Source organism: Choloepus didactylus, chromosome 10, assembly GCF_015220235.1.
Source record: "Choloepus didactylus isolate mChoDid1 chromosome 10, mChoDid1.pri, whole genome shotgun sequence".
Classification (NCBI taxonomy): domain Eukaryota; kingdom Metazoa; phylum Chordata; class Mammalia; order Pilosa; family Megalonychidae; genus Choloepus; species Choloepus didactylus.
Genome location: NC_051316.1, coordinates 130,184,510 through 130,210,995, shown reverse-complemented (window position 1 = coordinate 130,210,995; position 26,486 = coordinate 130,184,510). Strand labels below are relative to the sequence as shown.

At 60.4% G+C, this 26,486-nt stretch overlaps 1 protein-coding gene across 4 annotated transcripts; it reads right to left on the bottom strand.

Annotated features, from left to right (window-relative positions):
* Positions 1–2,104: 2,104 nt before the first annotated feature.
* SNAPC4 (small nuclear RNA activating complex polypeptide 4) lies at positions 2,105–25,492 on the bottom strand. Of its 4 annotated transcripts, none has more exons than XM_037797342.1 (25): positions 25,467–25,487; positions 24,930–25,034; positions 22,762–22,900; positions 21,962–22,008; positions 20,847–21,014; positions 20,604–20,729; positions 20,022–20,100; positions 19,672–19,753; positions 18,215–18,319; positions 18,060–18,132; positions 17,514–17,678; positions 14,249–14,396; positions 13,906–14,012; positions 13,552–13,646; positions 11,175–11,269; positions 9,707–9,786; positions 8,970–9,443; positions 8,032–8,115; positions 7,491–7,740; positions 6,895–6,965; positions 6,448–6,558; positions 5,948–5,975; positions 3,592–5,345; positions 2,610–2,731; positions 2,105–2,372 (listed from the first exon to the last, which is right to left on the bottom strand). In XM_037797342.1, the coding sequence occupies exons 3-24, from the start codon at positions 22,889–22,891 to the stop codon at positions 2,615–2,617; spliced, it is 4,389 nt and encodes a 1,462-aa protein (XP_037653270.1). In that variant the 5' UTR covers positions 22,892–22,900; positions 24,930–25,034; positions 25,467–25,487; the 3' UTR covers positions 2,105–2,372; positions 2,610–2,614. The 4 variants fall into 4 exon arrangements, with proteins under 4 accessions (XP_037653270.1, XP_037653269.1, XP_037653267.1 ...); XM_037797341.1 differs by lacking the exon at positions 25,467–25,487 and adding an exon at positions 23,180–23,269 and having other exon boundaries at positions 24,930–25,299; XM_037797339.1 differs by having other exon boundaries at positions 22,762–25,034; positions 25,467–25,492.
* Positions 25,493–26,486: the final 994 nt, after the last annotated feature.

The window sequence follows — 26,486 nt, the reverse complement described above, 5'->3', positions numbered from 1 at the left end:
GGAACTTCCGGGCTGGTTCTGGTTAAGTCCATGGAGAGCGGGCGGTCCTCATGCTGGGACCGTTCCCCAGCAGCCCACCTCTGACGCACCCAGCCAGGCTGGCCCCAGGAGGGAAGTGGAAGTTGTTGGTTCCTGCAGAGGAAAGCTGGGGGTGAAGCTGCTCGGAGCCCCCCCGGACCCTCTGGTGGCTGGGGCCCACTCTGGAGGCCCAGACCAGGCTGGCATGGGGCCTGGCGGTGGAAGGGAGAGCAGAGGCCCTCCCTGAGGTTGGATGGGGCCAAACCACTGTTTGGCCTGCTCTGGCCTGGACACAGGCTTCCAGAGGCTTCCCCAGCTGGCGGGTGCTCTGTACCTGGCAGCTTCACCTTCCCAGCCGTCCTGGGGACCAGGGTCAGACCTCAAGGGGCAACAGCCTGACTGGCTTCCCAGCAGAGTGCACCCACACAGCTGGCCCCACATGCACCAACAGGGCTGCTGGGGCCTCTGGTCACGTAAGAGCCGGCAGCCTGTGCTGCCCCAGAAGCAGAGGCCATGGTGGCCGGCCACACTCAAGCTGCTGCCTGCAGAGGGGCCAGACTGGACACAGCCCTTCTCGAGTGTCAACCCCTGAGCAGTCCCTCAGGCTCCCCCTTCCCCACTGGGCATCCCCCTCTGCATGCCCTCCCCGGGGGGACATGAGGGACGGCTGACCATGGACAGCAGGGTGGGCCTGGCCAGGGCCTCAGGGACCAAGCCGCTTCCTGTGGGGAGCAGCTGGGCCATCTCCCCAGCCCGGCCCCGGGGCCTCCCTGGGGCCCTCACCTCACCAGCAGAACCAGTTGGACCAAGCTGCTGCTGGCAGGCTTGATGCAACCGGTGCCGAGAAAGGGCCGCGGCCACGGGCAGGCTGAGCCTGTGCAGCGGCCCCACCTTCTGGAGTGAAGCTCGCTGCTCCTGCCCCGGGTTCTGCCCCATCACCCCCGGCCCTGTCGTGGCCTATGCTCCTGCTGCTTGACTGAGAGCCGTGAGGGTTACAGCACAACCCCACCGTGCTGGGCTGTGGGCTACCCAGGGCGGACCTTGCATCACTGAGGAGCAGCCTGTCGGGGTCTCCAGGGGTCTCAGGCCAGGCCACGACCTCCTTGCAGCCCAGGATGAGCGGACAGAGTGAAGAGGGGCCCTGCTGCAGCTGTGGGGTACAGTGCCCCCCACTCTGCAAGCTGCGGCTACCCGATGGCACCTTCTCACAGTGAGTGTGAGGAACTGAATGGTAGAATGTCATGCTCTCAGATCATCAAAATTAAACTAGAAAGCAGTCACTTTCTACGAAATTGCTAAATGCTTAAAATCAAATGACAAACCTTCAAATAACCTGTAAGTCAGAGAAAATCGTAAGGAAAACCAGATACTACTTAACAGAGTCTGGGGACAAAGTAAAAAGCCACACACGTGTGCATATACAACTTTCCTGACATTAGGACGGCACAGACAAAACCATGCAGGGCCTGGGCAGGGGGCGACGGGGGAGAGAAAAGGACTCCATGGCGATTACTGGGGCAGCTGGGGATGGGGGAACCTGTTCTCTCTACTTCTCTAAATCTGGGCTTTTCCATGAAGAAAGCAGCCCAGGCCCGAGGCTGAGCGGTGTCAACACAGAGGGGCCCCGGAGGTGCTGGATGCCCAAGAGGTGAGCACGGAAGGCAGGAGCTTGGTGGTCATGGGCAGCACCAAGAGGGCCGGCTGCTGCCTAGAGGTGCTGGGTCCTTCTGCTTAGAGTGGATGGCTCTGCCCACTGGGACCCTAGCTCCCAGCCTAGTGGCCCTCCCTGGCCCAGGGCAGCTCCGCAGGCTTCTCTTCAGTTCAGGCGGCAGGTGCTTTTCGCAAAAAGGGTGAACGTTCATCTTGACTCTGGGCTACCTCCCCCAGGACCCCCGACCCCCAGGCTTGGGTTCAAGGGCCTGAGTAGCCCAGTCACCTGCTGCCTGCCCACCCCATGGAGCTGAGGGCACTGGATGCCAGGCCCAGCAGCAGCCCGACATCCAGGTGCTGCCGAGGATGGGCCCCCTGGCCCGGGTGGGGGCTCTGAATTTCCTGCTCGGGGTCTCAACACAAGACAGCCACAAGAGCCTATGCTTTGCTTTTTAATTGAAAAATAATGTTTGTCGTATTCCTTCAAATATTCAGACTTTGCCCGGGGAGGAAACAGGTCTGTGGGGCCACAGGTCACAGCAGGGGCCTGGGACCACAGTGCAGGGGGGATGGGGACGGGAGTTGGTGGCATCCATAGGCAGGCAGCTCCCGCTGTGTTCTCCCTCCTGCGGTGGGCAGCTCTCCAAATCTAGCTGGGCCCTGCCTTCCTGAGCAGCAGCAGAAGCTTCCAGGCCAGGAGGTACCTGATGGCAGGGAGAGAGACCCCAGTAGCCCAGGGAGAGGATCGTGTTGGCTGCAGGGTAGGCCTTGCTGCCCGCTGGCCAGTCCACCAGCCACCCAAAGGCCCACATGGAGGAGCTACGCCAAGGTGCAAGCGCAGGTGCTGGGGCCTGAGAAGACAACTCCCACCACCACAGAGGCTGCACAGCCTGCCTCCGTGTGGACTCACACCGACCCCCTTTCCCTCTGCTAGGACTCACCCCGCTCACATCAGCCTCCTCCGCTTGCGGACGTGCCGTGAGCGCCTGGTTCTGAGCACATCCAGGTCATCAGAAGTTTCTAGGCAGGAGGTGGCAAAGCCCTTGCCAGCATTTAGGGTTTCCTAAAACAGCCCCAAGCAGGGGAGAAAGGTGATAATCCAGTGGAAAAGAGTGGAGAGCAGGGGTCAGACAGGGAAGGCTGAGCCAGGGTCTCTCGGCAGCTGACGCGGCCACGGGGGGCAAGGCAGGCAGGGAGTGGGGTGCTGCCTGATGGCGAGACGCCCACCTGCCCACCGGGACCTCCTTGCTCAAGGGCTCCCTGACAGGGACAGACGGCCCGGCCCCAGTGGTCCAGGTGGGGCCAGGCCTGTGGGAGGGCGGCACAAGCACTGCCTCCACAGGTGTCCTGACAGGCACCACGTGTGGGCCTGTGGGGTGGGGAAGGGGCGGAAGCGCTTCAGAGGGAGGGGCTCCCCTGACCCAGGCCAAGCCCCCAGTTCCTGCTGGGCCCCACCCCGCTCCCCTGGGTCGGCCGCGGTGAAGGCAGGGACCACACACGCTGTTTCTGGTTTATTTCCTCATGAGGAAATAAAGAATACGGTGTCTCCCAAACAGCCTAGAAGCCTCTTCTGACGTGGGCAGTCGCAGCTGAGACCCGGCCACAGTCCTCATGCCCACGTGGAGTCAGGTGCACAGGCAGAGGAGAACAGGTGGGGCTGGGCCTCCCGGATGTGGGAGCTCAGGGCAGTCACCCCCGCCAAGGCCGCAGGGCCCAGCAGCCAGGCTGAAAGCGGCCAAGGGGATCCCTGCACCAGAGGTGACCCCCTCATCCTGGCTGGGATGGAGGCAGCTTTTGTACAGACTCTCCGTGTGGCAAGGTCAGCGGGAGCTGGCTCCTCTTCAGATGGCAGAGCGCCAGCCCTCCTGCCCCCTTCCACCCGTCCTGGCCCCACATGGCCCAGTGCTACACCCACAGCCTCACCTGTGACTCCAGCTGGGGGGGGCTGGCCACACAGCTGGGTTGCCCGTGCTGGAGGGCCGCCCTGTCAGGGGCTTCCAGCTCCCCTAGAAAGTCCCCGTCCTCACTCTCAGAGTCCTCGCTGGCAATTATCGAAAGGGTGGTGTGGACGCCGCGAGGGGGCAAAGTGGCAAGCAGTGCAGGGAGGGTGAAGGCCGCCAGGAAGCGTGTCTTCAGCAGCAGGTAGGCCGGGCTGTCCCGCAGCTGCCCCTGCACCAGGCCGAGTGAGGCCTGCAGCGCTGCTGCCGGGGGGCACCCCTCATGCCCGGCCACCTCACCGGACCCGGCCAGGGTGGCAGCCCTGCACTCCAAAGCCTTCTTGTGCAGCAGGAGGCCGGCCAGGGTCCTCAGGCTGCCCAGGGCAGGGGGCTGGTAGGGCAGCCTGTTCCCCAGGGGGGGCACACGCACCCCTCGCCACCCCCGCAGCCACTCCTGGGCAGCTGCCACACTCTCCTGTGAGATGAGGCTCAGGTCCAGGGCCCGCCTATCAGCCCCAGGCTGGGGTGTCGGCCCCAGGACCAGGGGCCCCCTGGGCTGTCCTGTCCCAGTGGGGAGCCCCGGGACCCCTCCTGTACCACCGCTTGGGCAAGCCCCGCTGTGGAGGAGGGGTTGGCTGAATGAGGGTGTCTCTGTCTCAGGATGGGCGCCTGGGGGCATGGTCTGGGAGGGCATGTCAGGTGGGACAGGAGCTGCAGTGGCCTCTCTGGTGGGAGAGAGCTCCCGAGGGGCACAGGCCACATCACTGTCCACCCCAGCAGGGCTTTGGGAGGGGTCTGTCCTGGAGAGGGCCGCTGGTGCCAAGTCTGCAGGGGGTTCCCGAGGGTGGTGCAGTGTGGGGGTCCAGGGCCTTGGGCCCCCTGGTGTCTCAGTCCGGGCAGGAGGCAGAGCAACTGATGGCCCTTGGGCTAGCAGCCCCAGCTCAGGGGCCACCTTGGGGGTCCCACCTGGCTGCTCTGGCCTGGGAAGGTCCCCCATGGCTGGCACAGACACGGGGAGTAGGCCCTGGGCTGTCAGCACCCAGGTGATGGGCAAGGGGGGTCTGGCTCTCACAAGGGGCGCCCCCCTGCACTGGCCCAGAGCTGGCATCAGACTGAGGGGCTGCACAGGCAGCTGAGTGGGGCTGGGGGCTGCAGGGAGGAAGAGTGGCGGCTCGGGCAGGCCCTGCTTCCGGCACGTGGCGGGAGCCTGAGACTGTCCCACACAGCTCACAGGCATCTGGCTGGGGCCCAGGGCTGGGGTGCTGGCCGAGGCCTCAGAGGGCGGTGTGGAGGAAGGGTGCGGCACCTGCAGAGCGGGGGGTCTCTCTTGCCTGGCTGAGGTCTCGGCCTCCTGCAAGGAGCTGCAGCCAGAGGGCTTGGGACTGGCCAGGGTGGGGACACTGAGCCCAGGGAGTACTGTGCTTGAGAGGGCTGGGCCTGTGGCTGGGGGTCTTTGGGGCGCTGGCGGCAGTGGTGACTGTAGGATCAGGGGCGAGGAAAGCAGAATCTGGGGGGACAGGACCACCGGGCCTGGGACGGCCTTCCTGGCCCGGGCCTCCCGCAGCCGCTTCTCCCGCAGCAGCTCAGACACGGTCTTGGGCTTTGGCCGGGGCCCGGAAGGAGCTGGCAGGGGAGCCTTGAGCACTGCCTCGGATCGGCAGGCCCCTGGCCCCCCATCCCCTTGGTGGCTAGTGCTCTTCTTCGTGGCTACTCGGGCTGGCACCCTTGGAAGGACGCAGCCTGCAGGGGTCAGATGATGGGAGAGACCCGCGTGAGAGGCGCTGCTTGGTGTGGGACAGGAGCCTGGGGTCCAGGCAGAGTGCCTACATGCGGTCCAGCCACGTGCTTCTAGCCCTCTCTGTGCCTGGTAGCACAAGCCCATGGCCAGGGAAGTGGGCACGCAAAGCGGCTCAACCCACCCAGTGCAGACCCAGGTCCAGGTCCCTCACTTGCCCGTTTCACCCCCTAACTCCCGAACATCATCAAGACAAGCACTGCGGGGCCCCGGCTCTCCCCTCCTTGCTCCCTCGGGACCCTGTCCCTGCCCTGCTCTGTGGCGTGTGGATCGGAGCTGCTGGCTGGGAGGCCCTGAGATGCTGGGCTTGGAGAGAAGACCCTTGGCTCCCGCCCTGGAGCTGGGCTGTCCCCGCTGGGGGTGCCCGGGGCTTCTCTGCTTAGCAGGTGGGGACCGAGGAGCCCAGGCGCGCCCCCCAGGCCTCAACCCTTCTGAATCAATGGAGATCCCATCACCAGTGGCCACAGGCTGTGTGCCCAGAAACTGCAAGTTCACGGCCTTTTCCCCGCTAGACAAAACGGCCCCAAAAGGGGAAGCAGTACAGTACCTGGGGCGTTCTGGGCACTCAGAGGCACCTGGAAGAGAAGCAGAGGGCGGCTACCACCCGTGGGCGCTGAGCCCTGGCCCACCACACCATCACCACCTCGCCACTGGGAACCAGGCCTTGGAGCCCCCCTCCTGGCCCCGGCAGGGGACTTGCACGCCACAGTGAGGAAGGAGGGGCCAGGGCTGTGGCCAAACGCCCCGTACGCGTCTTCCCTGCATCTCTCCTCTGAGCTCCTTGCCTGCACATCGTGTGGCACCACACCGGGGTCCTGACAGCCCCTTGGCACACCTGGCTCCCCCCCCGTCTCCCTGGCAGGGTTCTTGTGGAGGTCAGGGGAACAGTGGACACTGGGGGCAGCCAAAGGCACCCCTAGTGATCTCTCAAAAGGAGGCAGTGGGCCAGGGGCTGCTCTCTTGCCACAGGGGCCTGCAAAGCACCACTTTCCTCTCCTGTGCTGCACTGGGGGGGAAGGGGAGGGTGGCAGGGGTCGGGGTCCCTACCTGAAGAGGAGACCGTGCCAGGTGCCTGGAGCCCGCCTGGGGCGCCGTGGGTGGCTGAGCCCTCCTCTCCCGGATGACCTGCATGCAGCCGTCTGTGTCGATCTGGAGCAGCTATGGGATGGGGAGAGAGTGAAAGTCCACCCAGTGGCCCCCCACCGCCCATGGCTGCAGAGACACCGCTGGCAAGAGCGCATCCTAGAGGTGGCGGGTGGGTGGTCTCTCGAGGACATGGCCACTTCAGGTGGGACTCAGGTCCTTGGGGAGGTTCCAACGCAGGACCCCCACAGGACTCCCCGGGCCACCCGGCAACCTGTGTGGAGCCCACGGCGGCCCTCCCTTCTCCTGTGCCTTTCCCCGTCTCTGTGTGCACCAGGCTCCTCCCTTCCCGAGGCGCGGCCTGGCTGTGGCGCACTGACCGCCTGTACCCCCCCACCACAGCACGCTCACCTGAATGAAGAGGGCAAACACAGGGGTGCTGGCCAGCTGGGCGCCCTGCAACTGCATCCTGATGTTGTCGGCTGGGGACAAGGGCACAGGGCAGAGCTGGGGGGCAGGCCCTTGGGGGCTAGGCACTGCACAACCAGGAGGGCAAAGGGCAGCCCTGAGTCCCTTACCCCCTCACAGAGCCCACCGTGCAGCTGCCCCGGGCTTGCTGGGGAAGAAGAGCAAGGCAGCAGAAAGGGACACCAACCCTTATCTGGTTCTCATCAGAACGTTCCAGACAAGAGTTCCTGGCCCTCAGCACCGTGTGCCTCCTCCAGCTCCCCAGGAAAGTGCCCACATGCACGCACATGCGTGCCAATGCCTGGGAGAGACCCCGGCTCAGGCCCCACATGGCAGGTCACGTTCCTGATTGACCACCCGTGCCAAGCAGGAAGCAGCAGTGCCCCCCACGCTCCCACAGGCAGATGCCATTCCAGGGCACAAGCAGGGCAGGCGGCACTGCTTCCACTTTCGGAGGGGCTGCCCTCTCCCCAGCGGGGCCCTCTCTCCCATCTACAGGTCGGCCTTCCTCCCCCCACCCCCAGGCCCCAGGGCAACACCTCGAGTCTGCACCCCGGGGGGCCTCCTGGGTGCCTGTGCGCGAGGCAGGGTGATGTCGCCCACCCATGGGCTCACGGCCATCAGGAGCTGGCGGTCCAGCAGCCTCCTCTGCAGGGTGTGCCTCCGGCGCCGCTGCCCCCTCGGGCTGGAGGTGGGCCACGGCCGCAGCACAGGGTTCCCAGCTGAGGTGCTGCCCGGACCAGAAACCAGGGGCGAGCCAGGCGGGGGTGGCTGCCTCAGCTTCTCCTTCTGTGGGAAGGGACAAGCGCTTGGGGCCTCGTGGCCAGGCTCGTCTCCTGTGGCGGTGGACCCTGGCCTGGTGGCCAGTGTTGCCACTAGAAGGGACCAGGAGCGGGCGAAGTTGGGAAGGGCCCCCCCCCACTCAGTCCACAGCGTCAGAGCAGGGAGAGCGCGCTCAGAGAACGGGGAACAGTGGCGGTGGTGGTGGCAACGGGGGAGGACGGCGCAGCACGTTCAAGGTTTGTGTGTGGCTGTGTGGGGAACGCAGAGCTGGGCGGGGGCAGGCTGGCAGGGCCTTACCTGCTTCCGGCACCGGGTGGCCGTGTTGGCCCTGAGCACCCGCAGCACAGTCTCCGGCGGCACCTTCAGCAGACACTTCCCACCCTGACAAAAAGCACGGGATGGACATTACCCTGCTCTGCCCTTGCTGGGGGCTGCTGCCGTGAGCCCCTCCACTCACGCTGCGGAACTCCCGGCACTTCCACTTGGGAGAGGCTGGCCCTGCCCCATGGCCCATGGGGGCAGGCAGGGGTTCCGTCCCCCAGAGGGGCGTGGGGCAACCCTAAAGCCGGATCCTAAGATGCCTGCCTGGCTTGACCCAGGGCACGGAGAGGGCCCTGTTGCCAAGCCCATGGCGCTAACTGCCCAACAAAACCTCGCAGCAACCTCTCGATCGAGTTGCATGAATAAGAGGCTGCGGAGCACGTGTCCTCCTCCCCATCGCCTCAGCGGCCCCACCGTCCCCACAGGCTCAAGGAGTGCAACCTCCAGACAACACCTGAGGAAGACCAGTCCTCAGTGCTGCTGAAGACCAGCCATGGCAGGCAGACTCCCCCAGGGGGGGTGCACAGGGGAAGCTTCCACAGGGGTCTCTCTCATGGAGAACCCCTGGATTCCTGCAGGCTGGTAAAAACAGCCCTTCCTCCCTGCCAGTCCTCCAGGCTTGGGGGTGAAACATTTCAGAAATGGCACAACACAAGGAGGGGCTGACAGGGCTCCGGTTCTGCCACAGCCCCCACATGGGATTTTAGAGCAAACGAGTCGGGACAATGAGGGCTGCCCTGGGTGGACAGAAGAGAACATTCTATGAGCAGTGAGGGCTGTTTGGGAAGGCACTGGTGTCGAGCGGGGGAAGATCAGGCTCCCCAGGCCCGTCTGGAGCTTCGGCCTCCTCCCCAGCGAGCAGGAGAGCACTGCTTCCCTCACGTGCCCGGTGGGCATGCACTGGGCCTGCCTACCTTATCCTCCAGCAACTCTGAGCAAGCTGGGTGCGTGTCCGTGGAGCGTGAGTCCCAAATGCCTCGCAGGACAGAGCTGCAGAGCCCAGTGGGTGCCTGTGCCAGGCTCACGTCCTCTCTGGGTGCCAAGTCTGAGCCAGAAGCTTCTTTGCTGCCACCGTGGGTGGCCCTGGCTTCCTTGGGAGGGCCAGCGGAGTGTCCCGGCCAGCCCCCTGCCGCTGCTGTCCACGGCTGGTGGGCGCGCTGCCTGGCAGGAACCCACAGGTCCACGTTTGGCACCACATACTCGGCTAGAGGCAGTGCCGTCCCGTCCTCTGCGACCCCTGGCCCTTCCTCCAGCTCCGTCTCCGAGTCCTCACTGCTGCTGCTGCTGCTGCTGCTCTCTCCACTGCCCCCGCTGCTGCCACTGCTGCTGGAGCTCCAGCGGGCGCGCTGACGGGGCCTCCGCCGCCTGTGCTGGTGGCTCTGTCCCTTCTGTGGGGAGGAAAGGGCCGCTCTGGGCCACGTGAGGGACAAGGACAGGCAGCCCGGGCACCCAGGGAGAGGCGCCAGCCAGAAGGCCTCCAGGAGGCGGGGGCATGGACTCCCAGGCGAGGGGTGCCCTGAGGGCTGCTCTGAGAAGGAACAGCTGCTGACCAGGCAAGGGCCCTCGGCCCCTTCTTCACAGCCAGCAGCCAGACGGCCCTCCCTCCCCAGGCCCCTCGTTCCGCCCTGCATCCTTCTGACTTCATCCTCACCCTCATCAGGATCTTCCACTTGCTCAGACACTGAGAGCCTGTCCGGTGGGGGAGTTCAGAAGCTATTTTTGCCCAGTGACCTATAAAATCAAAACAACATGACAACTCCTTCATACGAAAACTGACAACATGCTGCTGCCAGCAACTCCCAGACACAGCCGGGTCTCCCCGGGGCCCTGCCCCGCCTGTCCGAGCTCCGAGAGAAGCGGGGTGTCGGACACGGGCCACGCCTGCCAGAGCATCTGGTTCTCACTGGGTAGTCAGCCCCTCACGAGAGTTCCAGCAAATGCACAACCAAGAGGAAAAAGCCATCACCAGGTATTAGATTTATGTAAAAAGTGCTCTCACAAATCTGCTCTACCCAGCTACCTGAACCAGAAATTTTGAATCATTTAATGGACTCTTTCATGTGGTGCTGGCTTTTTATGGGGCAGTTTAATAGCATGTAACAAAAACCTTGATATCATGCAAGTACTCCAACCTCCTACTCCACATCTGGGATTTTCCCTGAGGGGATATCAGAGATATGCAAAAATTTAGCTACACCAAGGGAAGAGATGTCTATTTGGTGCAGGATCTCTATTTTCTGAACAGTATAACTCGACAGTTTGTTCAAACACCACAGTTACTTGAAACTTGGAATAGGAAGTGAGATGTGGTAGGTTTGTATAGGTTAGAGTGAAACAGTGACACATCCCAAAGTAATTTGGGCAGACAATAAAACTATATTTGCAGGGCCCCCGAGGAGCTGGGGGGAAACACGGAAGAGTTGGACATCCTCACCTGCACTGATGTCGGTGCTGTCACAGACATTGAGGACTGGCGGTTTGATGTAATGAGCCCCCTACCATGGGACTTGCCCTTATGAAACTCGTTACTGCAAGGGAGAGGCTAGACTTGCATATAATTGTGCCTAAGAGTGTCTCCCTGAGTACCTCGTTGTTGCTCAGATGTGGCCTCTCTCTCTAGCTAAGCCATCTTGGCAGGTGAGCTCACACTGGTGAGAAAGAACGCAGCCCCTGAACACAGAAGCAATGGACCAATGATGCGGGAGGGTGGGGAGGATGCTGGGAGTGGACAGCACGGCACGGCCACTGCCCAGTGACCAGCAGCTCACCAAATACAGGGTCAGGGGAAGAGAACACACATCTCCCTCGAAGAGGACCAGACAGACGTTTACCAGTTAACAGCGGTTAGCTCTAGCTGGTAGATTAGGCACGTTACCTTGTTTTTTTGGGTGCATCTGTGCTCCCAAACCTTCTACAACAAAAGTGCATTAGTCTGTCCTAAGACGAGACTGTGGCCATCTGCCGAGATGGTAAGAAGCAGGGCAGGGCAGGGGCCAGGAGGCAGGCAGCCGGGGTCAGAGCAAAGCCCCCCACCCTCTGCTGGCTTCTGCAAACCTTGAACGCAAACTCAAAGCAACCAGAAACCAGAAACAAGAGAGCACATGCCAACAAGAGCTTACCAACACCATGTTTTTCTATTAATTCTATTAATTTTTCTTCTTCTTTTGAATTCCATCGTCCCTTTTTTAAGCCACAATATAATCTTCTCACATATCTGAAACAGACATGAAATGAATGGACATTGGAGGGACTGGGATGCCCTCCTCCTGCTGTCCCAGCATCTGCCAGCAGTGGAGACAGGGTCCTGGGGCCAGGGTCCCCTGGGTGAGAGGTCATGTGGCAGCCGTGGCAGGCTGCTGCAGGTGTCAAAGGAGACCACACAACCACAGGCCCTGGGCACAGGCCATTTGGGAGGTGTGAGCAATCATGACTATCAGCGCCAAGTCCCAGAAGGGACAAGGGTGGGGGTAACACACCCGCAGGGGAGATGCAAAAAAGGCAAGCGCCCCTGCCAGCCCGCGCCAGGCCCTCTGTGCTCAGCTGCTCGTTTACTTCTGCCGCTGCCTTACCCTGCTCTGAACTCAGCTACAGAGAGAAATGACTTGTACGACGTCCCAGCCACGGCTGGGTGGAGCAGGGCTGTGCTCTCACTCCCACCCGGAACTGGGACAGCCCAAGAAGCCCTCAACAGCCCATCTGAGCCAACACTGTGAGGTGCTGGGAGGGACAGCCTGGAATGCCCCCGTCTCCCTGGGAACAGTGGTGGCTGCGCTTTAGTGGGGTCCCCATCCGGAGCACACGCAGAAGCGACTGAGTCCCGGCCCAGTCGTATTTGCTGGTTGAGAAGAGCATGCTGCGCTGCGCCTGGGGGTGGTGTCATCTCAACAGCCTTCTAGGAGTTCCGGTTCCTTCTACCTAAGCTATCCCAGGATCCCGTCCGCCACGCCAACCCACAGTAAAGAGGCAATGACACGAGTGCTGGCTGCCTGGGGGCGATGTGTGGTCCAGGCTCTTAGCAGACCTGAGGGTCACAGGGCTCAGAGGGGAGAGAAAAATAATCACTGCGGAGCCTCAGTGCGTACATGAGGCCAGCTGGGTGAGCTGGGAGAGTGGAGGTGCGGAGTTCTAGTGACGTTGGGATTTAACAACAAGCCTGCTGTTTATCATGTGCTCCTAGGAGCGGAAAGAGGTGGACTGGAAAAGCACCTACAGGTATGGGTGCCGTGGTTTCCCTCCAGCAAGGGGAGGCGGCCCCCTGGGAGGATGATGTGCAAAGACGGCCCCACTTCTTCCCGAAACCCGGCCAGGTATGCCAACAACTGGGGCGCTGTGTCAGCGTCCAGACGCCCAGGTCCTCTCCCAGATGGACAGATCAGACTCTCTGGGGCCACTCTCAGCACTGCGCCCGTGTGACCAAGTCACCCAGGAAAACACCACTCCCAATCTGAGGGCAAGGGGAAAGCTGCAAGGAACCTGGAAGAACAGGCAGGGAGGAGCCCCACTTCCTGACCTCAGAACGTACTGCCAAGCTGCAGGAATCGAGAAGACATGCTCCCGGCACAAGGAGAGATGCAGAGAGGCCAGTGGGTTTTCGACAAGGGCGTCGAGTCCAATCACGGGGGAAGAATCATCTCTTCTACGAGCGGTGCGGGGACAGCTGGATGGCCACAGATTAGGGCCAAGGCTGGACCCTACCTCACCCCACCCACAAAAATTAACTCAAAAGGGATCCAAGACCTCACTATAAAAGCTACAACTAGGACATTCTTAGAAGTGATGCCAAAAGTCAGAGCAACAACAAAAAAACCAAGATAAACTGGACTTTGCAAAAAATTGAAAACTTTTGTGCTTCAAAGGATTGAATTGATTGTTAGCACTTAACAATCAAAAATGGGGAAAGGATCTGAATAAACATTTCTCCAAGAAGATATTCAAACGGCCAAACAGGTACATGAAAAGATGCTCAGCATCATTAGCCACTAGGGAAATGCAAACCAAAACCACAGCAAGATCCCACCTAGTGGCCTGAATCAAGTCACACAGTAATGGGTGCTGACAAGGACGCGGGGAAACCAGAACCTCACACGCTGCTGGTGGGAACATAAAGCGGTGCAGCCGCCTTGGCAGGAAGGGGAAGGCACAGGAGATGGAGGAGCAATGCTAACGGGTACGGGGCTGCTTTCTGGGGTGATGAAATGTTCTAAATTGCTTATGGTAAAGCATCTGTGAATACACCAATAACCGCTGGATTGCACACCACAGTGAACTGCACGGTATGTGAATTGTGCAGAGCCCGCCGACTGCATCTGGCTCCTAGAGAACAAGTCCTGGGACGGTCTGCCCTGGAAAACCGCAGCATCTGTGCTTCCCACCAGATCAACTCCGGGACTCCTGGCCCCCGTGGCCACGCCCTCCTCCCCCTGAGCGACCCAGCCCCTGCCACCGTCCCCTCCCGCCCGGGGGAGCCCCGGGCTTGCAGAGCACTGCCCCACTCACCGGTCTCGGCACTGGGCGTCACTCCTACCTGGCACCTCTTCCCGGATTTTAAACCAGTCATGTTCTCCATATTTGGCAACAGCTTGAAGTAACTTCTGCAGGAAAGGACATCAGACCCCATGACACCCCTGGGACAGGCACTGCCACAACGTGCCACTGCCCCCACCCCACCCTCCAATTCCTCCAGCCTCAGGAGGGACGGTCGGGGCCCAGGGAGGCCACCAGGGCCTAGCTCTGCAGAGCACGGTGCCCTCCCCCACAGAGCTTCCCCAGTCCTGTGGGGACAGGGTGGCAGTGGTGGGGAGTCCCCAAGAGGAGGCCCTACCCTGCCAGGGCAGGAGGCCGTGGACTCACAGCATCCTCCTCGGGGGCCCAGAAGCCCTTCTTCAAGCCAGGGTCCAGACTCTTGGTCCAGCGGTAGATGAGCTGCATGGAGTCTCTCCCTTCCATGTAGTAGACAACTAGGGCGGAGTGGCCATGTGGGGCGTCAGAGAAGCCACCCTTACAGGCGAGACCCTCCCACACCACCAGCCATAGTCACGGACAAAGGAGCCCTGTGCGCCCCAAGAAGCTGGCCAGTGACATCTAGGAAGCTGTGGCCACCTGCCCCCCTGACGCACCCCAAGGCCATTATTGGCGGTGGCCATGCCAGCCGCTGGCTCCACCTGCCCAGGTCCCAGCCTCCCCGCAGACTCACTCCTCCGGTAGGGGATGTGGCTCCCAACGCGCATCTCCTGCACCAGCTGGGACAGCAGGCGGTCCTCCTCCTCCGTCCACTCACTGCGCTTCAGGCCCTTGTTGTGCTGCTGGAACTTCTGCAGGCACTGGAAGGCGCCGCGGTTGGTCTTCCCGAAAGGCCCAAACAAAAAGTACAGGTGTCACCTCGTGCTCAGAAGGGGGAGGGGTCCTGGATCGCCCTGCAGCGGGGGCAGACATCCTGCAGCGCGAGGGCCAGCAAGCCCCAGATGTCCATCAGTCCAGCACCTGATCCTTGGCCCCCCGTGGGGAGCTGGAGAGCCTCATTGGGGGGAAAATACTGGGTCCAAGTGATAGTATGCTAACAAGCCAGTCTGGAGAAATCTTGAAAAACTCAGAGAAAACATGTTCAGGAAAACTACTAAAAGTAATAAATATACATGGTTCCCAAACTGTCCTGCAGGCACAGACCTCCCCACACTCCGTCCGCCTGGTGAGTCTGTGCAGTACCACCCCATGAGTCATCTGCCCTTTAACGTCACTCCTAGCCCTTCCTCTCCCTCGTAACCCCCAACTCCAAGGGCTCCCACCCTGTATCAGGGGAGGAGCTGGGACGGTCCTTGGGGCAGCATCCACACCTCAGGGGCCGTCCTAATGGCAAATTCCCACAAGGACTCCCCAGCTCAGACCTCCGGCAGCTCTGCCGCCACCCCTGCCCTCGCAGTGCTGGCCCCCTTCTCCCCCTTCTCCTTGTGGGGGAGTCTTCCAAGGGCTGACAAGTGATCTTTGGACCTAACCGTTTTTCCAAGCTGAAGAGAACAGGTATGCGGGACCATGCACTGTGTTTAGGTGTGCTGTGGGACCCCAAGAGCTGGCCCTCACTCAAGTGCCTGCCGACACAACTGCTCACAGGCCTCGGAACCCCACAGGGGTGTTTCCTGTGTGCGCTAACACACCCATGCTCTCCCCCAACACCAAACACGGGCAGCTTCTGGGCCAGCAAAAATAAAGACCCCTTTTGCACACCAATTCCTTGCCTGCCGGGAGTTCACCCAGGCAAGCGTGCAGGCAGCATTTCTCCTAAATAAAAGCCAGATTTGGGGTGTCCCCAGGGCTGCAAGTGGGGGCTTGGAGGGTGGGGTGGGCAGGGCTAGGCATTTGGGCCCCTGGGAGCCGTGATTCTCAAGGGACACTAGTTCTGGGCCAACTTCGACAATAAGAACATTTCTTGGGAGGGTATAGGGAACATTCTGGGGGAACCTGCTGGTCTCCTGCTTTCAAATACTAGTAGAGAAATATGTCTGATTCTGTGCTTCAGGAAAGATGATACAGCCATAGTGGAATGGAAAAGTACAGCTGAATTTCCAAAATTAAGCAGGACAACAACTAGCCTTAGGACTTGATCAAATTACCAAACATAAGTAAAAAGAAGAATAAGGCAAACTGAAATAATCAGTGAGCATGCAGTAAGACACAGGGGTGATGGTCCAGAAAATCCCATTTTATGACTAAACACGAATGACCAAACCCTCCCACTAAAAAACAGTCCAGCAGAGTGAGCTAGAAAACAAAACCCAGCTGCACACCACCTTCATGAAAACATGCAAAAAAGGCAATTTTTAAAAATGTTTGAAAATAAGGGGCTGGTCTTATCAGCAGTAGTCCTGAAATACCTAGGTCCCTTTCTGAGATTCTATAAAAAGATTCACTAAGTTTTATCTCTCAGAATCTTAAATCCACCAGTGTTCCTACACCAGACAAGTCCTAAAACCCAGAGGCAACAGCCTCTTTAAGAACAACAATCAGATGCAGCCCCCTCCCCATACTGTTGACACCCCCTTTCAAAATGAACAAGTCAGGGTGCTCACTGCCTAGACACCCCTGAAGATGAAGGAAGAGATAAAGTGAAAGCAAGGGGTAGCAACAGACAGATTGGATTTAACAAAGGATTACAAATACTGAATCTTTATATAAATATATATACATATATATATATATATTTAGAGCTAGGATATTAGAATAGCTATAAGGAAATACAACATCCTTTGAAATTTGCTCTATAGCTACTTGTTGAATGATGCTATGAAAGTCTTCACCTTCTGCATCTATCCCGTATTGCACAGTGAGGAAAGAACTGAGACTGTGGAACTGTGGCCCATAACATTCTTTGAAATTTGCTAACTGCTTGTTATATTGTACTTTGAAAGTTATCACTGTTACGTATATATACTAAAGTTCACAATTAAAAAACGTATAAAAAGAAAAGGGTTGGAGAAAAGAAAGGGAGGCAAATGCAAATAACAAAAACAGGAGTTACAAAATTTTTACCAGATAAGGATAAGCTGTAAAATGACTTTTAAAAAAATGTATCTCACAAAATGAATAAAACGATGAAGTCACCGGTAAAAAATTACACAGCAGTTACATGTATAAAGCAAAACTATCAAAGACACAAGGAGAAACTGGTTTTTAAATACTGTTTGTCAGGTTATATCTAAGTTCAGAACTGGATTGATCTAGAAAACAAAATTAACACAACCAAGGAACTCAATTTAATGGACTTACATAGACTCCACACTTCAGAATGGATAATATACATTGGAAAAAAAAAACAAAAAACAAAACGGCTTTGGTAAGTTTTGCTTGGTTTGCTACAGTCCTGTGCCAGGCCATAAGGAGGTGATAAATTAACAAACAGATCTTTTAAAGATCATGTTTCTCAGGTCACGTGACCCAATAAAATCAGAGCAAAAGAAAAAGCAACACAAATGATTCCAAGAAACCTAGCTATTGAAAATGAAAAAACATTCCTACGTCAACTTGGGTTCAAAGAGGCAATCCAAACTGAAATTACACACTCTAGACATCTGTGGAAAAGAAAACAAGCCCCACCAAACTACAGAACACAGAAGCTCCTGTCGGAAAAGCCCAGCCCCGGCGCCTCCTCGCTGAGCACAGGGACGCGGCCCCCGGCTCGGGCGGAACCCGCAGGGCCGAGAGCTGCCCTCCTGCACCACCCCCGGTCTGGACTCTGGGGCCCTGGCGGGAGGACAAGGAGGCGGAGGGGCGAGACGGCTAGAGCAGGGGCTGGCAGGGCCTGGGGCAGGACTGTGGGGGACCAGCCCCGCCCAGTGGCCACACCACGAGGGTGGCAGACGGCCGCTCCTCTGCCCTGAGGCTGGAGCACGGGCAGCACCCTCGGCCCTGCCCGGGCCACCTGCCCCCACACCGTTTCCCCGCACTCGCTCGCGGCGTGCAGTCCTCACCCCCAGCTCCGCTGCAATCTTCTGCCACTCCAGGTGGCCGTGCCGGGCTGAAACCTCTTTCAGCAGCTCAATCTCCTCCCGGCTCCACTCTTGTTTGTTGATGCTGGGGTGCTCACAGTTCTGCCAGAACTTCCGGATCTCCTCCGCACTGCGGCCACCTTCAAACTACACCAAGAGACATCCAGCCGTCGGGGGACTGAGACCCCAGGCCCACCACAGACCCACCCGGGTGCAGGTTCTGCTGGCTGTGTACACCTGGGGGGAGAGGCGGGGAGCTGCTGTCCAGCCCCCAGCCTTTGCACAGCCAAAACCACATTCCAAAGCAAAGCTCCCCGCCACCCATTTCAGCAGAGGCAGCTTGCCTCAGGGGAGCCCATGAGGCTACACTCCACCGCCAGACACAACTCTAAGCACACGCTTGACCAAAGGGGTCATGTCAGGTCCCAGAGCATGTTTTGGCCATGCAGAGGTGGCCCCGCTGGCTGTGACCCCCACCCAGGGCTCCCAGGACATGCTGCAGGGCTCCCTGTTCTGTCCTTGGCGCACGTTGATGTTGGAGATCTTCTCCCAATCGTGGCTGTCCAGTCTGTGCCCCAACAAGGCCTCTTCCGGGAGCTGGCTGGAGGAGGGGACAAGGCTTCATCAACCGGCCCCCTTGGCCTTGGCCCCCGCCGCCCCAGCCCCACTACAGCCTGCCTCACTTGATCTCCTGGATGTCCTTCTCTGCTTCTTGGATCTGCTTCTCGAGGACCTGCCTCTCTGGCTCGCCGGCAGCCTTGCTCTGTTTCTGCTGTAAGTACTCGAGCCTGCACCGTGGGGAGAAGTGCAGAAGGTCACGGACAGGGACGCCACGTGCGGGCAGGTATTGGGGCTGCCCCCCCACCCCCAGTAGCCCAAGGCACACAGCTGCTCCGCACAGTGCCACAGGCAAGAGCAGGGGCCGGGCAGCGGGTCCCAGTGTGGCCCTGCCTCCCATGGACGGGTTCCCTAACCGGCTGCCCACGCTGGCACGGGGAAGAGGACAGCGTCTGGCGGGTGCTAAGGGCTGCTCTCTGTCTGCTGAGGCACATGATGAAACCCGCCTGCCCTACCCTGCATCAGGAAAGACCCCCTGCCCGCATGTGCTCAGCACACAGCTGGGGACCACTCGTTCCTCAGGCTGCAGCTGTCCCCACAGGAAACCACTGCCCAGAGCAGACCAAGAGGGAAAACCCAGCTCTCTCCTGGCCCAGGAGAAGAGACTCCCAGTGCCCCCCACCTTGGGAGGAGGGTCCCCACATCATGTATCATTCCCTAGCTCCCCCTGACCTAAGAAAAGAATCCTCTGTCATCACAGTGACCCCCAGCTCCTCCAGCCATGGAGAAGGGTCCCCAAGTCACCATAGCAACCCCTAATGACCCCCTCAGCCTGAGAGCAGGAACCCCACATCAGCCCAGCACCTCCTGACAACACCTTCCAAGCCATGAGGCACAGGCAGAACCCTGGGCCCCCTGGCCAGGCTCTAGGCCTCCTCAGGACCCAGAGAGGCCACTTCCCTGGCTGCTTCTGTCCTGAGGGCCTGGAAACCCACCTGGAACACCCCACCTCCACCTCCAGATGCCACCACAGTTGGAGCAGCAGGGGAAAGACCTGTGTAAATGGACGGGGACCTGCTGCCATCGTGCCAAGTGGCACAAATCAGATGCTCAGGGCCGTGGCCCCCAGGCCCTACTGGTCCCCCTCAAGGGCTCTGTGAGCCCCTAGCACTGTGGCTCTGGGACTCTCATCTCTCCTACCACAGTTATCCCAGCAATGCCCCTAGTCCAAGTATTTACAAAATGGTGGCAGCGTGCAGGGCGTCTAGTTGTGTAATGAGACTTGATTAGCAAACACAGAAAGTAGGTTTCATGGTGCACATTTTCAAAAGAGGGAAACCGAGGCCAAGAAGAGAAAAGACTCACCAGCTCACACGGCTCAACCGCAGCTGTCCTGCCTGGCCCAGCACCTATGTGCGCAACGGCCAGCCCCACCGCCCGCCTCAGGAGAGGTGGCAGAAACTGTGGGCTCAGGCCCCCGCAGCTGGGCAAGGCGAATGCAGTGGAGCCCTGCCCACCCCCAACGGGCTAAGTGGACTCTTGCTGCCGACCAGGGGAGGCTGCCTTTTTGTTTTCAACTTACTTCAGTAGCTTGGGCTGAAGCAAACGCTGAAGGCGGTCGCTCACCACTGACTTTCTGAGCAAGGTCTTTTCCCAGTTCTTCCCTGAGAAGAAACAACGATCCCCCGGCAGTTGGGGGTCAGGCACCCCACAGCATGTTCCACAGGAGACGCGGTCCGCACACGAACCCTCAGCACAGGCGCGATCACCAGCTCCGACTCCCAGGTAAGGAGCCCGAGGGACAAGTGACTTTCCCACCCCCGCCAAGCTGCCACTTGAACCCGCCCGTGCTCCACGGCAGGACCTCCAGGGAGCCACAAGGACGCCGCAAGGAGGCGCCTGAGAGCCACGGCGGCAGCCCTGGGCTCTTACATTTGGTCACGAGGAGCTGCTCGAAGGACTTGATGCCCTGGGCTGCCTTCTCCCGGGTGTCCTCGTTGGCAGGAGGTCCCTGTTGGAGGGCACAGCACGGTGTCACGGCGTGGACAGATGGAGCTGTGCTCACCTCGGGGGCCTAGCAGGTGCCCCTGGGGTCCAGGCCAGGACTCGGGGCCCCTGGACCGGGGCCTCCTCGGGGGTGCACCCACAGGCAAGGGCAGGAACTGAACCTCTGGCTCACTGCAATGTCACGGGGGCTGCTCCGGGCCCCACCCAGCCCAGTGAAGAGTGGGCTCGACACCTCAACGGCCCGGGCGGAGGGCAGGTATTGCCCTAACAAATGGGGACGCCACCCTGGGGCAGGTTCTTCCCATGCCCCCCACCCACCTCACAGGACGCTCCAGGCAGGCCGGCCCCAGCGCAGTGGGCAGCTCTGCCCCATCCGGGGGAAGGAAGCCCTCGCTTTCACCAGGGGTGAGGGAAAGGCTTTAAGGAGAATGGAGAACATTATGCTGAAGAACCCAGTGAAATTCCAGACCACTGGCAGCAGGCTGGGGGACCGAGCCCCCCACTCACCACTCCAGTGACCCTGTCCTTGAAGTAGGGCTTCATGAAGTGCCCGATGTACACGTTGGAGGGCAGGCCCTTGCCGTCCTTCACCTTGGGGCCTTTGGAACCAGCCAGCTCCCACGTGATCTCCTCCTGGGATGGACAGGAAGGGAGTGTCCTGAGCAGCCGTGGGTGGGCCGGGCCGCGTGGAGACAGAGCCCGGCTGCCGGGCGTGGTACAGGTCCCCCCAGGGACGGGGCACTGCTCTACCTGCTGCTGCTGGTTCTGGGCCAGCAGCAGAGTAACCTCCGTGATCTTCTCCCGGATGACCTCCTGGTAAACCATGTTGAGCTGCAGGCAGGTCTCCGGGTCCTCGGGGAGGTTTCTGTCCTTGGGGTCATCCTCATCATTGCTGATGTCACCCCACCGCTCTTCTTCCTGCTCACAGCCAGAAGCCTGCATGAGCGAAGGGGACGTCTACACCCGGCCCCGCCGTGGTCCTGACACACAGGCTTGTTGCATCCCCTTCAGGAGGCCGCATGTACAGGTCCATGAGGTGGGTGGGCTCCAGAGAAACAGTGGGCACCAGGGGCAAGACCCTCCATGGGGCAGAGACCCAAGCCTCCTGGGGGGCCGGGCACATCAGGTCCGTAAGTGGACCCTGTCACTTTCCCCAGCGGTTTGTTAAATGTTTCCTAAATTAAAACCCGAGGAAATTCAACTTCCAGAAGCCTGTCACCTCCTTTCCTACAACACACGTGCGTGTTACGACTGAACTTCCGCAGTGAGCAGGTGTCCCCTCTGCCACTGGGAAGTGACAGACGCACAGCACGTGGGGATGAAGGGATCAACCCACACGTCCACCCAGAGACGGACGGTCAGGGGAACCCGGGAGGCCAGCACAGCCATCTGAAAACGAGGCCTCCTTGCACCTACTGACTTGGTAGGAAAATAAAATAATGAAAAATTCCCGAACAGTCGAGAACAGTGAATGACGGCTGGCGTGGCGTGCCTCCTGCTAGGGGTCATTCAGGGGTTCCACATACAGGGAGGTGCAGAAATTGCCCCCATTGTGCAGATGGGAAACTGAGGCACCGAGAAGGCGGCTGGGAGGGCAGGACACAGGCAGCCTTTAGCGTGCAGTGTCACGTACGAGATAAACGCAGGCAAGACGTGCTCAGAATAAATCCGGAGGCACAACTGCCGAGCTGCTAACTGAGCTTGTTTCTGAGGCAAACATCCGTTTCAAGGATGAGTGCTTTGTGGTGTTTGCGGTTTTAATGAAAAACCTGCCTGACTTTGATAATGTGGACAAGCACTATGGTTTAAGCCCAGCCCAGCCTCCTGAGCCCTCTGGAAGGGTCCAACAGGCTGGTTGCAGTTACCGAGACTGGGGGACTGGGGGCGTCGGAGTCCTCGCTGAGCAGCAAATCTGGAAAGGCAAGCACAGGGCCACTGACGGACGACACAGACTGATGGTGGCGCGGAGACGTCACGGGTGCTGGGGAGATGAGCAGCCATGCTCAGGGGCAGCTGCAGAGAAGGAGCACCCAAGGTCCCCAGACACAGAGGTGATGCGTGTGCCTGGCTGGGGCCGCCACCTTCCGAGGGGCCACGACCTCTGGGTGGAAGCCCTGCCCCTGCCAGCACCAGGCTGCGGGGTGCCTGGCAGAGAAGATGCCCGCCCTGCACAGAGCACCCTGGGCACAGACTACACAGAGAGTGAGCCGCGTCGTCTGTGCTGAGCTCCGCAGAGGACGTTCTGCAGAGGAAGTGAGAGGGAAGGGGCAGGTGGGAGGCCCTAAGAGTGGGTGAATGAGAGACCCCGGTGTGCTGGGGACCCTGAGAGATTCAGTCTCAGGGATGAGCCTTGGGCCTGGGGACAGGCAGGCGGCAGGGCTGGGAGGTGGCCACGGGCAGAGGCTCCGGCAGGCCGCGAGGCCCAGGGAACCCCGCCATCACAGGCAGGATCCATCCAGGCTGGGAGCGGGAGGGAGAGCACATGTGCTCCTCTCGGGCCCACAGCCAGTGGGTCTTGAGGCTAAGGAAGTGGCAGGTGGGATACAGGGAAGGCCTGCTCCAAGCAGCACCGTGGCAGCCAGGCAAGGCTGGCCGGACCCCAAGGGTGGGCACCAGCTGTTCTCAGCCATATCTAGGATGGAGGATGGGCTGCATGGGAACTCACCTCCTTCAGAATCTGAACCGAGACTCGATTCCGAGACCTCTCCGTTGATGGTCGAGGAGCTGGGATCTAAGATCCTTTCTAGTTCCTCGATCTCTTTTGCTATTTTCTCTCTCTCAACATCTACATCCATGACTTCCACCTGCCTCCAATCACCAGACATTAGAAATAAGGGCATGCTGGGTTCCCTTCCTTCTCAGAGACACACATGCCTGGGGGAAATGGAGAGCCCACTCCAACGCTGGGGTACAAACCTCCCACCACATGGCAGGCATGGGGCTCCCAAAAGGGAGCTTGAGGCCCAGGCCCCCCTTGGGGGAGCTCGCAGGCTGTGCCTGACACTTGCTCACGCCCATGGGGTAGAGGGGGTGGGAGGTGAGCCTGCAGCCACGTGACCATAGCCTGCTGCTCTGGAGCGTACCCAGCGCAGGCAGGAGAGCAGACGGCCACCGACGCGGCCCAGCTGCCTGGTCTCTGCCCTGCCGTGGCTGAGCCACCAGTGAGTGGTCACCTGGGCAGAAAGAGCAGAGCAGGATGGCAAATTCTGCAGAGACTATGACGAGGCCAGGGACCATGGGAAACCCAAGCCTATGACCACAACCTGCCCTCCCTCGGCAGAGCTGGACACCAGGAGTGCAGCAAACGCTCCCTGAAACCAGACCGAGCAGGTGACAAGCACTGACAGCATGGAAACCATGCTCCTTGTGGACAGACGGCTTCTATCTGTCCCTGCTGCCCCTCCAGTATTTGGCACACGGTAGCGTCTGATGCTCGACAAATGTTTGCTGAAGGAATAGAAACCTTTTTTCTTAGGGATAATGGTCTTGGAAATCCAAGGGGTAGAAGGCTGGGAAGGGTGTAGGGTGGGAGAACAAAACATTGGAGGAGAAAATTCCAAAGAAACACAGGAGCTAAAAAGCAAAGCAAAGCAAAATGCAAAACACGCCCCTCCCGACGCCCTGCTGGAGCCCCTGGCAGCGCCATCCCGGACTCGTGCGCTCGCGGACGTAGTGAGAAGGCTGAGAATGGCCAACGGGCTGTGGTGACCATCGAGGGCCAAGCCACACTACGGCAAGCTGCAGCCAGAGGCTCGCCCGGGGCTCCAGGGAGTGGATGGGTGGATGCAGGGAAACCCAAAGAGGGGGTCGCGCCCACCCCGCCACTGTGGGTGCGGCACAGCCAGAACAAGACAAAAGCACCCGCCCACAGGGTCCCCACAAAAGACGCGCTGAAGTCCCAACACCAGGACCTCAGAACGTGACCTTATGTGGAAACAGGGTCGGTGAAGACGGGATTAGTCAAGAAGAGGCCAAACTGAAGTGGGGGGAGCCCCAAATCCAGTGTGACTGCTGTCCCTGTGGGAGGGGAAGACTGGCCAGGCACACACGGGGGGGACGCTGCACGACGATGGAGACAGAGATGAGAGCGATGCGCTTACAGGTTAAGGAACCCAGGCCTGCCAGCTGCCACCAGAAGCTGGAAAAGACAAAGAAGGATTCTCCCCTCCAGGTTTTGAAGGGAGCATGGCCCTGAGGCTGCCCAAACCGAGACAACCAGTTTCTGTTATTTTAAGCCGCCCGGTTCGTGGTAGCTATGGCAGTGCTGGGAAACTCAATCAGCACCCCAGTGCCCCTCGGTCTTGGAGAAGGTGCTTTGTTTATACTTGAAACTATTATAAACCAAACTCAGCCAAAAGCCAAGCAGAGCTGCAGACCAGCAACAAACTACTGGCAGGCTCAAAGATGCCATTTGCTCCAAGTGGGACAGAAAGGAGAGACTTTTCTAGAAGCCTGGCTTTGAAGAGAAAAGGCAATTCATGTTTAGGAGATGCTTCGCTTCCAACCTCCATGCCCCCTCCTCCCCAGGTGGCACAGGCGGGTAAGGAACAGCAAGAAGGAGGTCAGAGTCACAAGTTCAAGTCCTGAGCCAGCCTGTTCCCTGCTCACAAACCTACGGCTTCACTGCCATCTGGGGCTGCCCCTTGCCCACACCAACCTGCCCCCACACCCTCACTGCTGGGGGAGTGTAAGGGACCACCCCAAAGGGCCACATCTGCAGAGATCCTCCGTGGGCGAACCCAATCCACTCCACCCGGGATCCTGACTCGGCTGCTCCTCTGGAGGCGGTGCCTCCCCAAGGGCTGAACCAGAAGCCCAGGAAAGCCCCGTCACCTCGGGACCGCGGACCGGTTAGAGGCGTGGAGACCCAGCACTGCGCCGACTGGCTGTGTGGCCTCGGACCGCTCGCTTGACTTATCTGAGCCTCAGCGGCTGCGTCTGTGAAACGAGACGGTAATCGGACCCCACAATCCCAGGAAAGGCCTGGCGCGGGCCTGGCACCCGGCAGGTGCCCTAAGAACCGAAGCCAGGACCTCCCTGGCGCCAGCAGCTTCGTCTCCCCTACCCTTCAGGGGTCGCCCAGGGCTGGGGGCGTCGCCTGCCCCGGCTGAGGGGCTCCCGGACAGGAAGCCCCAGGTCCAAGCGCTGCCTGCCGGGCTCTCCCCGCTCCGGCTGGGACGCGGCCACGCGGGCCTCAGTTTCCCCTCACTCGGGCGCTGCCCCGCCCCCTCCCCGGGCCTCGGCTTTCGCTCCTCGGCTCAGCGCCCCATTCGCGGGGAGCGCCACGGCCCCCGCCGCCCCCGCCGCCCCCGCCGTCCGCCGCCCGCCGCCCGCCGCCCGCGGCCGGGAGATCCGGCGCACCACCCTCACCCGCCGCCGCCGTCGCCCGGGCGACCTAGTCTCGCACTTCCGGCGGTCGCATCACTGGAGTGCGCGGGCCGGAAGTCCCGCCCCTGCGGGCTGGGAGGCGGCGCGGGGCACGCCGGGAAGGACCGCCGCAGGGCGGCGGAGACCGCACGCTGGAGAGCGGCCCGGTGCTGCACCCGCGCGGCCGCCCTCGGGACTGCCTCTCGGCGGCCGCGGCCCGGAGGTGTCTTCATCTCTTGGTGGTCTCCCCAGGGGCTCGGGAGTAGCAGCCGCGAGAACGCCTGGGTGCCACCAGCCGCCTCAAGCCGGGGGAGACTTGGGCTACTTTCCCGTCCCCGGCGGACCTCAGACTGCAGGCCAGGCGCCGAGCAGAAGGACAAAGCACGGGGGCGGAGGGGCTCACCTGCTAAGGACCTGGGCACACCTTTGGGGGCCTTTGGCGCGCGTGAGCCTGGACAGCTGCATGATGGCCCAACCCTAAGGGGTGTGTGCTAGGCCTGATCGGAGAATTAGACCAGTCTTCAGGGCTGCGCCATGGCGCGGTTCCAAGCACTTTGCAGTGTCGCGTCCGTCGGAGCCTCGTAGCAACCCCATGACGCAGAGGCCACCACCCCTTTTACAGCTGGGGGAGCTGAGGAGGGAGGTAAAGTAGCGTGCTCCCAGCCACCAGCAGGGCAGGTCAGGGGCCCAGGAGACCAGGCGCCCGGCAGAGTCGGGGCCAGCGCTGGACTGTGGGTGCCAAGAGCTAAAGCAGCGGGGCCTGAGCCCCAGGGAGTTCTGCTCTGGGGCTGCCGCGAGAAGAGGACCCAGGAAGTCACCCCGTTGTGCTTGGAATGTGCTGGTTACCTCCCAATACTGTGTGTCGGACCTGTCCGCATGGGGTTTCAAGTGCGGAGGTAGAGACAGGTGTTATACAGACTTTGTCACCGTGCGCTAGCTGGCTTAGTCAGAGAAGCTTGGAGTTGTGGACCCCTGACGTTGGCTGCAGCTTAAGGAGACATTTTGAAGACGGCTGTTGAAAGC

What these genes read in the sequence shown, in the direction of transcription:
- SNAPC4 (XM_037797339.1), bottom strand. Translation starts at nt 22,936, where the DNA reads ATGCCCTTATTTCTAATGTCTGGTGATTGGAGGCAGGTGGAAGTCATG. An exon ending in GCAGCTCCTCGTGACCAAAT is followed by an intron (nt 19,754 to 20,021) that starts GTAAGAGCCCAG and finishes GTTTCTTCTCAG; the next exon opens with GGAAGAACTGGGAAAAGACC. An exon ending in CCACCCGGTGCCGGAAGCAG is followed by an intron (nt 7,741 to 8,031) that starts GTAAGGCCCTGC and finishes CCCTTCCCACAG; the next exon opens with AAGGAGAAGCTGAGGCAGCC.